The sequence below is a fragment of the Alosa pseudoharengus genome, unplaced genomic scaffold, assembly GCF_046254945.1.
Source record: "Alosa pseudoharengus isolate Yale_2024_CS ecotype anadromous, Long Island Sound unplaced genomic scaffold, YU_APseudo_1.1 YU_APseudo_1.1_scf_14, whole genome shotgun sequence".
NCBI classification, from domain to species: domain Eukaryota; kingdom Metazoa; phylum Chordata; class Actinopteri; order Clupeiformes; family Clupeidae; genus Alosa; species Alosa pseudoharengus.
The window spans coordinates 32,082,273-32,096,176 of record NW_027468609.1 but is presented as its reverse complement, the minus strand read 5'-3'; the positions used below and the strand labels follow the sequence as shown (position 1 = coordinate 32,096,176).

At 42.5% G+C, this 13,904-nt stretch overlaps 2 protein-coding genes and 2 non-coding genes across 4 annotated transcripts; 1 reads left to right on the top strand and 3 right to left on the bottom strand.

Annotated features, from left to right (window-relative positions):
- Nucleotides 1-73: 73 nt before the first annotated feature.
- On the bottom strand, nt 74-7,859 carry nop56 (NOP56 ribonucleoprotein homolog). Its single transcript, XM_076284686.1, has 12 exons — nt 7,779-7,859; nt 6,761-6,850; nt 6,543-6,657; nt 5,917-6,081; nt 5,320-5,518; nt 3,930-4,117; nt 3,541-3,692; nt 3,074-3,174; nt 1,854-2,002; nt 1,496-1,617; nt 1,090-1,251; nt 74-783 (listed from the first exon to the last, which is right to left on the bottom strand). Exons 1-12 carry the CDS (start codon nt 7,779-7,781, stop codon nt 454-456), a joined length of 1,776 nt encoding a protein of 591 aa, XP_076140801.1. The 5' UTR covers nt 7,782-7,859; the 3' UTR covers nt 74-453.
- Nucleotides 1,336-1,404, bottom strand: LOC143123580 (small nucleolar RNA SNORD57). The gene has a single exon (XR_012986867.1). It is a non-coding gene; the product is annotated as a small nucleolar RNA SNORD57 (small nucleolar RNA).
- Nucleotides 1,697-1,773, bottom strand: LOC143123581 (small nucleolar RNA SNORD56). The gene has a single exon (XR_012986868.1). It is a non-coding gene; the product is annotated as a small nucleolar RNA SNORD56 (small nucleolar RNA).
- Nucleotides 7,860-9,633: 1,774 nt separating the features above from the next.
- mlnl (motilin-like) lies at nt 9,634-11,552 on the top strand. The gene is made up of 5 exons (XM_076284689.1): nt 9,634-9,815; nt 10,191-10,321; nt 10,929-11,018; nt 11,137-11,227; nt 11,427-11,552. The coding sequence occupies exons 2-5, from the start codon at nt 10,208-10,210 to the stop codon at nt 11,432-11,434; spliced, it is 303 nt and encodes a 100-aa protein (XP_076140804.1). The 5' UTR covers nt 9,634-9,815; nt 10,191-10,207; the 3' UTR covers nt 11,435-11,552.
- The last annotated feature ends 2,352 nt before the right edge of the window (nt 11,553-13,904 follow it).

Below are 13,904 nucleotides of genomic sequence, written 5' to 3'. Positions count from 1 at the left end.
GACAGCCATTTGTAAAACAAACAGCAAACAACTTCAGTTATAAACAAGTATTAAGGATCATATCAGATGCAAATACTGCAAAATCCACAGTTTAATTTGATTTCACAATTACAGTTTGCACACACAATGCCACCAAGCAATTTAAGCACTGACCACTAGTGACCAAATGGCCTGGTGGAACATCCTGTAGAGCCTAAAGGCACAAAGCTGAATGTCAGAAGGTGCGTGAACAACTGAGACACTATATACAATGGTTTAAAAAACAAAAAGAGCTTAGCAGGTATACCTAGGCCTTTCCTGGCTCATTCCCACCTTGCTCACCTGCAAGGATAACCTGGGAACCCATGACAGATAAAATACAAATGAAAGCTGTACAATACTAAGAAGAAAAAAAAAGAAAAAAAATTCAGTTCAGTTCATTTCCTCCTCGCTTGGAGGTGTGAAATCATTCATTCACTCGTCCTCAGCCTCCTTCTTGGCCTTTTTCTTTTTCTTCTTTTCTGACACAGGTTCTGCCACTGGCTCTGCAGTCTCTTCCTCAGCCTTCACCTTTTTCTTCTTTTTCTTAGACGGCGTGTCCTCGACTCCGTTCTCGGAGACTGCTTCCTCCTCGTCCTCCTCCTTCACCTCTTCAGCCTGCTTCTTTTTTTTCTTCTTCTTCGGAGTGGTCGTCTCCACAGATTCCTCCTCACCCTCCTCTTTCACTTCCATCTCCTCCTCGGCAGCCTGCTGCTTCTTTTTCTTCTTCTTGACCGTCACCTCAGCCTCCGCCTCACCATTCTCCTGATTAGAACAGCAAATACAAACATTTAAAACAGGATTAGATACAGAATCATGAGGCACAGCATATCTCCAAGACATCCTGACCAGATATTCAAAAAAAGCACTGGACCAAAGGACACCTAGTTGTGAGCAATTTCAAAGACTGTCCTTCTCACTTCAGTGAGAAGACCCACTGATGGGGCCTGTCAATGGTTCGGAGAAGGGTTTCTCTGGCACAGCATGTAAAGGGAGGGAACCATGGGATAGAGTCCATTCCCTGTCTAGCCATGCACTCTTACACAGACAACGAAACATCCCCAAACTCACCTGTGATGAGGCATCTCCGTTGGACTTGGCCTTCTTGGGCTTGACCTCTTCCTCCTCTCCCTCGCATGTGGAGAGGGCCTCGGACTTCCGCTTCTCCTTTTTCAGGCGTTTCTTCTCTTTCTTGTCCATCTTTCGTTTGATCTCAGCTGCAACCTCTCCGGCCTTGACCAAGGGGAAAAGAAAAGTTCACACATTCGCTCTAGCGGTGCTTCTTGCCTCAATAGCTTACACCACTGATAGACTGCAGTGTCAGACTCATTAAATCAGTTTTTACCCTCATGTTTTTCATCAGGGTAGAAGTAATCATCACTCACTGCACTGATTCACAGATTCAATATTGCTCAACATAATGTTCTTCAACTGATAGCCAAGACCCCATGGTCCTTTCCTTCCCCAAGACACACACCTCTTTCACAGCTTCCTTCATGACTTCGACGTTCTTGCGGGGTGCGTCGCCAGTCTCATAGAACGCAAGCCTCTCCTCCACCTGGTCTCTCAGCTTATCACCAAACACACTGGTGGGCACCTCTGAAGACAGAACAGAAAGAACGTTTAGCCTCCGATATAAGGATGTGTACCATCAGGGCACAAAACATGACCAATAGTTTTGCTCAGTGATACATTTTCAACATTCACTCCCTAAGGGTGATATGCTGTTGACGAAAAATATAGACATCATAGCAAGGCGTTTTAAAGCAAGTGAACCATTACTTGGTTACCATTTTAACAGCTTCATTTAACTCCAAGCAATAAATACTGCTCACCAGAGAAGCAGTCAATACGGGAAGCAATCGTGCACTTGTTGGCAAGGTAACGGGAGATGCGACCCTTGTTCTTGGCAGCAGCTCGTCCGATGAAAGTGGAGTGGAAGATCAGACCATACTTGGGTGTATTTCCTTTTGTCTTCAGGGCTCTACATGTGACGGAGCAGAGGTGAAATGCATCACACACAAACTGCAGAATATGACAGCCCTACATAGCTGTACAGGAAGGTTTGCATTTTACATGTGTACAAACTAGGGCTGTCAAAATAACTGATTAATTTCGATTAATTAATTTGAGAAAAAATAGCGCAGATTAATCGATTCCGTATGACCTTTGACCCCGAGCCGTTCTAGTTAGTAACCATTGCTGTAAAATGAAGGAGAGAGAAGAAAATGTGCTGCCTAGATCATTGATTGGAACATTTACTTTTAAAAAACGGCCTGATGGTGTTGACAAAAATAAAGTGTTGATTAAAATACAGTCCTCTGCAATGTCTGCAGCAAGGAATTTGCATATCACCGGAGTCGCACATCAATGGAAAGAAATAGTGTTGACATTGAGGGGAGTGTTCATTTATTTTCATTGTGTCCCCTAGGTTATATCTGTGGCCTGAAATGCCTTGTATGTGAAAAAAACTTCCCGAAGCACTTTTGAATTTATTTCCTCAGCATATTAGGTCATATAGATTATTATGGCCATTATTTGAACAGTGAAAATAATAAGAGTTTTTGAACTTCAATGTCACTAATGCTGATTATTCAATGATTCATTTGAATTTAAATAGTTAAAATACTTTCTCAGCAAAAAATATATATACACGATTAATTTAGATTAATTAATCACAGTATGAAATTAATTAGATTAATTTTTTTAATCGACTGACAGCCCTAGTACAAACTAATACTTCCTGTGTTCAATGTTTAAGCATCTTCGTAACAAACTAAATCTGACTTGTCAACTTTAACTTCCATATCTCTTCTATCCCTCTGTGTGAACAGGAACACATGGGCTCTCTGGTGGAGCATGGCTGGTATCTACCTCTGTAAAGCCCTGGGTAGCCACTCAGCCTGGGGAGGGTGTGCGGTGGAGATATTGAGAGGGATCACTTTAAGCCGCGAGAGCAGAGTCCCATCGGCCAATCACCCGTCTCGTAACCGCCCCCCGCCCTGCCATCACTGTGACCCCCGTGTCGCCCCGCAGGGGAGGGTTGCCCCAGTACCTGAACAGGGCCTTCTCTGCGCCCAGGATCTGCACCGTGGACGCCGGGTACTTGGCCAGGTTCGTCAGACTGCCGGCGTGAGAGATCAGACGTGCACCCACCTAAACATAAGAAAGAAAGAAATAAATATATGGAAGAGATGATAAAAGAAAATACCAGGCAACTGGGAGCATCCCTGGGCCAAACCATCAATTTATTTAACAGGAAATGTACACCTTTCTCCAAATCAACTTCACAAATGTTGCAAAGCAGCAAGAGCTACATGTTGCTTTCAAAAACTTTGGCATTCCAGGATGTGTACAGGGAGGGACAGAGAAGTTCAGTAAAATGGAAATGTTGTCAGCACTTGTTTTCAGTGGATTGACAGATTATTGAAACATCATGACTTCTCATCTTGCCACCTCAACACATACTTAAAAATCCCCTTGAACGGGCATATAAACAAACTAATCCAGAAAACTACTCACCACATCTCCAATGAGAGCAGCCAAGTTGGGGGCAACCTGGGTCATTTTGGAGCGCAGGTACTCCTGGAGTTCTAGCCGGTAGGCAGTCAACGATACGACCCGACTGGAGAAGCTCTCAATGTTGATTAGGTCAATAGGAGAGATGTCCATACCTAGAGACAAATCCAGAAGATTAAAATAGTTATAATCTTAACTAACCAAGTTCAACACATATCATACTTTGCTATGAATATGGCAGTTTGGTAGGGGCCACTTAAGTTCAGTAAATGGAAATGTTGTCAGCACAGATTCTCAGGGGATTGACAGATTATAGAAACATCATGACTTATGAGCCCCAACCCAGAACTGCCTCAGTGTATGAGTGTGTGTGAACCAATGGGTTCCCTTACCCATGGAACTTCGGGAAGCATCTAGGATGGCTTGGGCCTTGGCACTGTCCATTACAACCTCCTCCATGGCTTCCAGGTTCTCCTCGCTCAGTTCTTTCCGATTCCCGATCAGCTTGGCCATACGACAGTACGTCGAGTTGTCAGGCACAATCTTCACCAGCTCTGGGAAGTGATAGCCATACCACTCACTGCCCGCCAGAAACCAGAAGCAAGCAGGAGAAAATGTGGTGAGGTCAGGGCACAAAAAACAAAACTGCTAGGGATATCCCAAGCCAACACACCAAACTGGATGGTCACTGGAGAACCGATCAGTCTAGGTTGTTTCCCCCTCAGGATGCAATTTGCCCACATGGTTTGGACCGAAATGCTCCTGGGGTTGGACTTGATGTCCCTCCTTTTTCTGTACAGTCAGGGCTAGTTAGGGCACCTGGCTGTGGTAAGCACTGGGAGGTCAACAGCAGGGGGCGCTGCAGTATATCCACTTGGCTCGACAAACAGCACTCAACTCCAGGAGCTGCCTCATTATCATATGGAGAGCAGAGCAGATATAACCTTGGATCAGTGTGACCAGCCATCAGGGAGGTTCATTAAAAGAACTACTGAACACAAATCAGCTCTGACAAACCACAGGTGCCTTCTAGGGACTCCTTGTTACTGGACTCTGTAACTGGTAAGAATATGTCCCCACACAAGTGATTCAGTTTATTTCACCTGAATCAAATGTGTACTGGGCAAGAAAGAAAAAAAGAGTTGAAATGCTGTTTGACATGATATAGGTAGGACATATGGTTTCCACCCAAATTAGATTGAGCCAGGTGAACACTTAGCAGCACCAGTGCGCAAACCCACACACCGCAAACAGCGCATAGCGCAACGCAAGCAGACACACCCAAGCTTTTTAAGTGTCAAATTTATAACACTCCCAAAACGACTCCATTAGGAGTCAAGGGCAAGTTTCAGACAGTTGAATTAGAAGTGCAACAAGACCCATTCGACCCACACCCATGCGTAAAAGAGGGAGAGCGCCTTGACTGATTGGCCCCACAGCAACACAGCAAAGTTACAAAAAAAGGAAATACTCAGCGACAAATTATACCCATAGCCACTGTAAACAATGTCACAATGTTTTGCCAACTGCAGATTTAGCTGACAGTTGATTTGATAGAATCACAATAAATCAAAGTAGCAATTTCATAATAGCCTTCAGACCACAAAGCCAACTCACACATGGCAAGACCATTGCTTTAGTGGCTTTGGTTAACAAGAAAGTGGCAACTGAGGAAGACTATCAGGAGTATTTCCTTCATTTGCAAATACAATGACAACCAATGCAGGACAAACACACCAAACCACACAGACGAGAACACACAGAGCGAGCCGGCAAGCCTACCGCACACGCATGGAGAACGTGTTGATGTCCTTGTCCAACTGGTCCAGCAGAGCAATGGACTGGATGATCATGTTGTCGGCTCGGTTGACATTGAACTTGACCTTAGCACGCGAGTAGCTGTGGCCCAGACCCAGCTGCGCTTTGGAGGCCGCCTGCGCAGTCAGGCCACGCACCAGGGAGTGGAAGTGCAGACGCACACCTGCAAGAACATGAGGCAGCTTCTTTTACAAACACAGCCAGGGCCCAATATAACAGTAACGAGCTTATGTGAGGTGTGGCAGGCTACACGGCACTTCTGGGCCACATGCTGTTGCCCAATACAGAATTTACTGTCAATGTTCAAAAAGCATTTACTACTTTGTTGAATCTTCATAAAGTTGAAACTACATAGGAAATCTAACTTTGTATTTTATAATCTAGTGGAGCCAGTCTGTTCAGCTTTTCAGTATAAAGCATCAGTGGTCAGTGCATTTGATATCACATCACAACAGACCAGGTGTATCCAGATGAACACCACCAACAAAGGATGGATCAAGAGTTTATGCTCTTGCCCATCCAGTCTTGATGAGCTGAAGATGGTCTGTGCCGAGAACTCACCTCTGATGATCTCGGCTACCACACCACCGGTCTGAATGGAGAGCTCCAGTTCCTCCTGAAGTGTAGCCCCCACTTTAGCATCTGCCACACCCAGCACTGCCTTGGTTTTACCACCAGAGGGCAGATTTGTCTCCAGGAAGAGCTTCAGGTCCGCATGCACAACTCCTGCAAAGCAAACACATTTGTAAAATGACAGCATTCAAGAGATGCTGGTTGGTTATTGCATTTAAAAAAAAAAATAAAATAAAATAAAATAAAAAAAAAAGCAAACTAATGACCTAGCGCAAAGTTATAATCTTAACTAACCAAGTTCAACATATCTTAAATCATACTTTGCTAGGAATATGGCAGCTTGGTAGGGGCTACTTAAGTTCAGTAAATGGAAATGTTGTCAGCACAGATTCTCAGTGGATTGACAGATTATAGAAACATCATGACTTATGAGCCCCAACCCAAAACTGCCTCAGTGTGTGTGTTAACAGCCAAGACACCGGCTTATGGTTGTATGGAGTGTTTTACTTAATTTCAGTGTTTTACCAGTAACCCCCCAAGAAGCATTAATATTCATACACAAATAATCTGTAATGCTCATCCCCAAATCAGTTACTGTTGGCTATGGGACTAACCTTCAGAGATTGCATTTATGTTCTCCAGGGCAGCCTGTGCAGACTTAAAAGGGAAGAATGCTGCTAGTTTCACTACATTGTTGAACTTGCCAATGTTCAGGACGCTTTCCTCCACCTGAAATAGATGGGGCCATATCATAAACAAATATGTACTGCACCACATTGCAGAACTCGTAACATATAGTAACAGCAAAAATGTTGACCAATTCGAAACACACCTGAGGTAGTAGCATTCCAATCTCTTCAACCTCTTTGACGGCGAACAGCGCATAACCCGCCGCATGTTCGAATAGCACGTGCAACAACACCTGTGGAAAAGATGGATGGTTACTTCTGTTGCTCAATCCAATGGCTGACTATCCCCTCCAAATTATGTCTCAAGAAAGCGATCTTGACCTTATTTAACGTACACACGTGTCAACCTAAGGCCAGCAGCCACTCGGCAGCTGAGGTTAGGTTACCGTCCCACCACGTGGTAAGTACAAGCGGTCTCGTGCCTACTACAATCAAATCCGTCAAATTGAAATTCAGATGTCAAATTCATTTTATTTGTTACCAGCATGCATAATCCTCACTATGGTGGTGCACGTATGTGTTTACCGATCGGCTACATCTATGTACAGAAGTTATCGGGTATGCTAGCAATCCTGGTTAGCATAGGGCCAGGACGTGTATGCTTATAAGACCACGTGTGTCCGACAATCACCCACGTAACAATTGATTGCACGTCGTTTACTACTATAACTACCTTTTTAAAACGGAGAAAATATTGACAGAATAAAAATACAAATGTGCGCCTTTAAATGCGCCTAGTTGAAATCCTACCCGCCGATTAAATGTCATTAAATCGAGGCCTACGCAACGTGCTACTTGCTCACCAGTTTACACAGCTAACGTTAACTACCACATCCTGCATCTCTTGCAATAGTAACGTTACAAACAACTATTAGCCTGTTACAGATATGTAACATATTGATCACCACATTATTGCATTACCAACACCGAGATATGAAACAGGTTCAATCTAAAAATTAAGATATTGGAGCGATGTGCTAATGTTAGCCAGCTACGGAAAGTTCGCAATGTGGTCTCGGATTTTGTTGCAATAAATCTATTATCCTCACTCAGTGGTTTTGGGATGGCTTCTACTTGCTCATAAATGCATATCAAACTGTTATTCATAGATCGACCAACTAAATGATAGAATAAGTCGTTTCTGCTCAAACAAAAACTTACCATTATTTGAGAATCTTGTGCGACACACCACAGTGTGTTCGCCAGACGATGACTTCTTCAGGAAAGACTCCTGTGTGAGAGTACGCGGCCACATGACTTTATTCACGGCCCGTTGTTCTATCGCGAGATTTATTTACTGCCCTCTGCTGGTAGTTGTTCAAAATATTCAAATAGGTTCTCCATCTCCATCTCTATCTAGAAAACACATCATCGTGCAGGCTCACTATAACTGTCCTTTTTGCTTTTTTAGCACAGTGTGTTCATATTGTTCTTTTTTTTTATGTCCCTAAATATAATTTTTGCCAACTTAACACACTACATCTCGTCTTTTGTCTTCAACCTTTTCCCCTCCGAGAGCTACCCAACAGCTGAATAAGTTTTTGCGTTTTAAGGCTCTTCTCAACTCCTTTACCCTCTTTGTTTGTAGACTGTGAATTTGATATTATGGGAATTTTAACAGGTTTACCAAATTACTGTTATCAAAATGTACAAACATTTTCCTTGAACCTTTTGGAGAGTAAGCCTACTCAGAAACAGGTGGGGAGGCACAGGTTGCTCACAAGCTACCTGTTGGAGACCCCTGGCCTACACACTTAAAAATATTTGTAGAAGCAAACAAATTGGTGCAAGATCATCTGATGGCTGCTACAAGTTGCCCACTCCCTTCCACTGATTACTGAATAACAGACTTTCCGGTATCCAAACTCTCCAATGCAGGATATATCTGAAGTGTTATGACAGGAGCATATGTGTGAGAGATGTCTGAGATAGTTTCCACTGAGAAATGCATGTATTGCTTTGGAGAGCATGATGTCTTAATCTCCTGTCTGGTGTTGTAAACATCTTTGTTGTCAGGATACAATATGAGAAGATGCAAATTCTAATCTAAGTTTGCAAACACACCTCTCAGTGCATGCACATGTACGCACACATACAGAACGTACACTCCATTACTGTGTTTGAGTATTGGTGAACAGATGGTTCCCTTTTAACACACACACACACACACACACACACACTTTCTTGCTCTCTCGCTCTTTCTCTCTCTCAAAACATGTGTTGGGTAAAATCCTTACCATCCTTTTTGGTAATGATAGCATCAATATGTGTAAGCTGTTGATTAAAACTCCCCAGACATCTGACAACAATGTACTTTGCAGGGCCTGTGTCTGATTGCATCTTGTTTTTGTTGCTATTTTTAGTGCATCTCCTAGATGACTTCACCAAGTGAGACTGCTTTGCTTTTGAGAGAATGTGTTTTTCTTGTCAGTAGTAGACTTGGCACTACTCCCACACACATCTCTTAAGATTCCATTTCATTTTAATTTCTTGTCATTACCATTTTGCAAATGGCATGACACATTGAGTGCAGCAACTGCACAAGTGTGATGCAAGAAGACAAAAAGAAACTAAAACTATAAACAAAACAATCAAATGGATATTTACTATTAAACATAAAAAATAAGTCTTACAGTAGGTATCATGTTTTCTGAGGAACTGTCATTAAAACTATGGACCAGTTTCCCATACTAAACCTAATTTTAACACTTATTTTCAATGAATATCTTCATTGACATTCTCATTTAGTCGAGGATTAACAGGCATAAGCAAAACAGACAAAACAAACCAGCCCTATATTTCACATATTTAATATTCCTCATGAAATCTATCCAGTAAAAGCCTTACATAATGTCCCTACAACCTATTTTAAGCAGCTCAAGGGCTGAGTCTTTAAATCGCCTTCTGTGCCTCAAATATCTTATCTCAAGTATAGCAAATGGCAATAACCCAAAAGGGGCAATAACCCAAAAGACTAAATTCCTGGAATATGTCTGTTTCTACGAGTTGAAGAAAGGGGGTTGTGCGGAGCTTTGGGAACTTAACGTCAGAGACAGACAGCTCCGGATTGCCATGAGGATTCTGCCTCTATAAATCCCCAGGAGAAACTGCCCTGAGCCAGAAAGCCACCCCCACGCTTACACACAGCTGATCTTGACACAGAGGATCAACCAAGTTTTCAGTGCACACCTACGACAGGTGAGAATGGACCCCCACGTCTCTCTCTTTTGGACACCGTTTGTCCTTACATCCTTTCTCCAGTGATTGTTTCTTGTGTTTTTCTTGCTTTCTCTCTGTGTCTTCTTCAAGCTGTCAGTTGGTTGACCTCATTTGTGAAGACATGTTTTATCTCATGACACTGTGTCCCTGTCTGCCTGGAGAATTTCATGTACATTTCATGTGTAACAATTATATTCTCTCTGCACAGTTCTCTTCCATCTGTAAGTTCACAATATGTTCAAAACTATTAGTGTATGCCTGTATGTTGTATTTTTATTTTGTGTGTTTATGTATGTATTTATTAATTTGCATTTAGTATAATCATGTGGTGTGTGTGTGTGTGTGTGTATTTAGCTACAGGAAGAGTAAAGATGCGTGGTGCGGTATTGGGATGCCTGCTGCTGGTGTGTGCTGTGCTCCTGCTGGTCGAGCAAGCCGAGGGTCATATCACCTTCTTCAGCCCCCAACAGATGGAGGAGATGCGGGTAACAACCAGAGTCCCCACAGTGGAGGTGTAGGGCAGAGGAAAAAGAGAGAGGCTTACAGTAGCTCTCACCTTTATCTCTCACAGGTCAAGGCATCTTGACATGTTATTCCCTAATGGAGTGCCCATGTAATTTATGTGGGTACTTTGTAAGCTTATACAAACACATACATCTCTCAGCATGTGCACACACAGACCATGTGCTCAACTGCTGTGTTTCCACATGCAAAGCACTGGTCACTCCTCTCCCCTAAAGTAAAGCATAGAGGTATAGAGATACTGTGATATTAGAAAAACTCTTCTACTTGATGGATAGATGCCACCATGTCACAACAGGTTTAATGATGTTATCGCTGTGTCAGAGTATGACATCTTATCCCCCTGGTGTCACACACAGAGTATGACCTAACTTCAGAAAATAGGAGCCATAAGTCCTTAGAGAGGCAATCGTGGCCTACTGGTTAGGGCTTTGGGCTTGTAACCGGAGGGTTGCCGGTTTGATCCCCGACCAGTAGGAATGGCCGAAGTACCCTTGAGCAAGGCACCTATCCTCTCACTGCTCACTGATTGGTGATGGTTGTATTGCTCTCTGTTCATTGGCTCTGCAGTTAAAAGGAAAGGGCCCCCGTTCAGAGGACAAAACACCTGAGGAAACGTCAGTTCAGCCACTACCGCTGGAGGAGGAACCCCAGGTCCATGTGAGTGTGTGTGTGTGTGTGTGTGTGTGTGTGTGTGTGTGTGTGTGTGCGTGTGTGTGTGTGTGTGTGTGTGGAAAATAAGAGAGTATCAAACACAAATGTATTGTCATCTCTGAAGGGCACAGAGGTTGAGATCTCTATCAAACTGACTGCTGATCAGCTGGAGCACGTAACAAAGGAGATTGTAAAGGATGCACTGGAAATTGGAGGTAGGCTACCTGACAAACGGTTTCACCAACTTTACTTTAAACATACATTAAACTTGCCAATCATAAACATGCCTGCCTACTTCTCACTTGCTTACCACAAACACTCACACACATACATACAGAAAGAGAAAGAGAGAGAGATAGAGATAGATAGAAAAAGAGAAAGGATTCCTGTGACCTGTCTATGCTTCTCTGGCAGCTGCTTAAGGAGACAGCGGTTCCGCCCCTATCTGCAGACTGCTGTTGATAGACACCACCGTCCATCCATTGCAAGCTCATTTTGTGTCCTGTGAAAATGGATAAATAAAACTAAGCTATCATTTCAGTCCCGTCTCATGTCATTTCATGTCATCTCATGTCCATAGCCAGGCCCGGGGTGGGTAATCGGGAGAATCGGGAGAATTCCCGGTGGGCCGCTTCACTTTTGGGCCGGTCGAGGAAAAAAAATATTGACATTTGTCACGTTAGTCTATCTTCTCTGCTATACGCGTTCCGCATTCTGTGCATGACACCGTTGCCTCTGTATGGGTTGTAGCCTACCATGTGAGGGAGTTCTCCCCTCCCAAAAAGAGTTGGTTGGGTCCATATCGCCCGTCTTTTCCAAAAAGTTTTCTATAGCCTACGGAAAGCCGGGCCGGCCCTTCAGTAGCCATAAGCGTCAGGAAGGATGGATGTAGAAAGAGGCCAGGAGGGATGAAACGGCCAGGTAGAATGCTGCTAAATGTGCCAAGCTTCCAGATTACAGACAAAAGTGGCAACTGTAAAGAGAGATAGCCTATAGGCAATGATTAGCCTATTGACAATGTAATTATTGGGCTAATATTGGACGTTTGTCAAGCTATTCGCAAGCAACACATTAAATTACTTTAAAATTAGCCTTTTGTATCCGATTCATAGACTTTGCAGTATGCAAATATTGATAACAAAACTGAAGCATGATCTGTGTAGGCCTATGCAATAAAAATTGTAGCCTCCGAGCAGCAGATCAACCAGTCGACCACTGAAAATGATGAGCCCGAAATTAGTGATGAGGAGGCCATGACTACAGGGACAAGTATAGAGGATAATGTATAGTTATTTAATGTAAGAAAGAGCAATTATGCTACATGATAAACATATATGCCTTGTTTGCTCAGAAGAGGGTGTAGTAAAGGAGTAGGCTAAATCACCTAACAACATTATAGCCTACCCATGCAAAAACATAGCCTAAACATTAGTTCAATATGCCTCTTTGTGGGAAGCGTGGGATAGGCTACATTTCAAAGGCTTTCTTTCTTTCTTTCTTTCTTTTTTCTTTCTTTCTGTTTTTGTTAACTTCTGGAATAGTGGAATATTTTTTGTTAACTTCTCAGTTGAAGTGAATTATAACCTTTACACATTTGTTGAACCATGGTAGTAATAAAAACTACAGGATAGTAAAAGCTTAAATGTTGCTTCATTTATCCAATTTCCACCACTATGGAAAACATGGGCCGGTCTTGGGCCTGAAACTCCCGGGCTGAAAAGTGGCCCCACTCCGGCCCTGTCCATAGCCATGTTAATACAGCTACGGAAGATCATGCGGTAACAGAGTTACACCTCCACTAGATTTTTTGGTGCCACTCAGCAATATCAATGAACCAACATTTAAGAACAATATGTCAGTTTTTATGTGCCTACATGTACTTAAATGGTAACACAAAATGGTTTGGTGAAATTAAATCTTTATATGATTTCAAAGCCAGAAAGTGCTCAGTAACAGAGTTACAGAAAATTAACAAAATTAAGAGAAGTGTTTCTATACCTGTTTCCTATGATATGACCAAAGAGTTTGTGACTGTGACAAGTTTTGACACACTTCTAAGACTGAAACATATATGTCATGGTAACAGAGTTACAAATGTTCCTATTGTTAAAACAAGATTTAATTGTGTAAATTGTTCCCGAAAATATTTGAAATTATCATACATTTAAAAGATAAAAGAAGAATGGGAGTTTCAAATCTGCTATTGTAACACAACAGCTGAAGGGTTATGCTTTACCATCTGGGGGAGCTGTGGCACAGGAGATAGCACCCCAACCCTGTAAGGACTAAAGTGATTCGGAACTCAGATTTGGATCCCACCCGCCATCAGTTCCTGGTCTCTCTCGGAGTCATTTCCTTTGTAACATCTCTGTCCAACCTAAATAAAAGCAACCTCCCTACCCAAAAGAAAGTTAAGTTGCTTGGTTCATGAATTTAATTTGACCTGTGTTTTAGTTTGTTGACAGTTACCAACTTGAATATACAGTGGGGGAAATAAATATATTTCCAATGAGGCTATTCACATGAGATTTTCACCAGACATTAGTATTAACTCAGCAAATCCACAAATATAAAGAATTCACAAGTCCATTAAAGTCCATATGGAGAACGGGTTAAGGTGAACATAGGGATAAGATGAGCCACCCCTTTTTTCTAGGAAACTGTAAACAAATGTTATCATGTGACAGCATTTTAAGGAAGAGGGAATCATACAATCAGTGGAAAGGTACAGCACAGTTGAGGTGATTTAGAGAAAATCATTCAATCATTAGACATTCAGATGCATTACACCTAATTTGGTGCCCTTTTAAGCTATGATGTGAGGGCTAAACAAAATCATGAATGTTACCGTAACAGCATTTTCTTTCAAAATGGTGGTTGTGGGGTAAGATG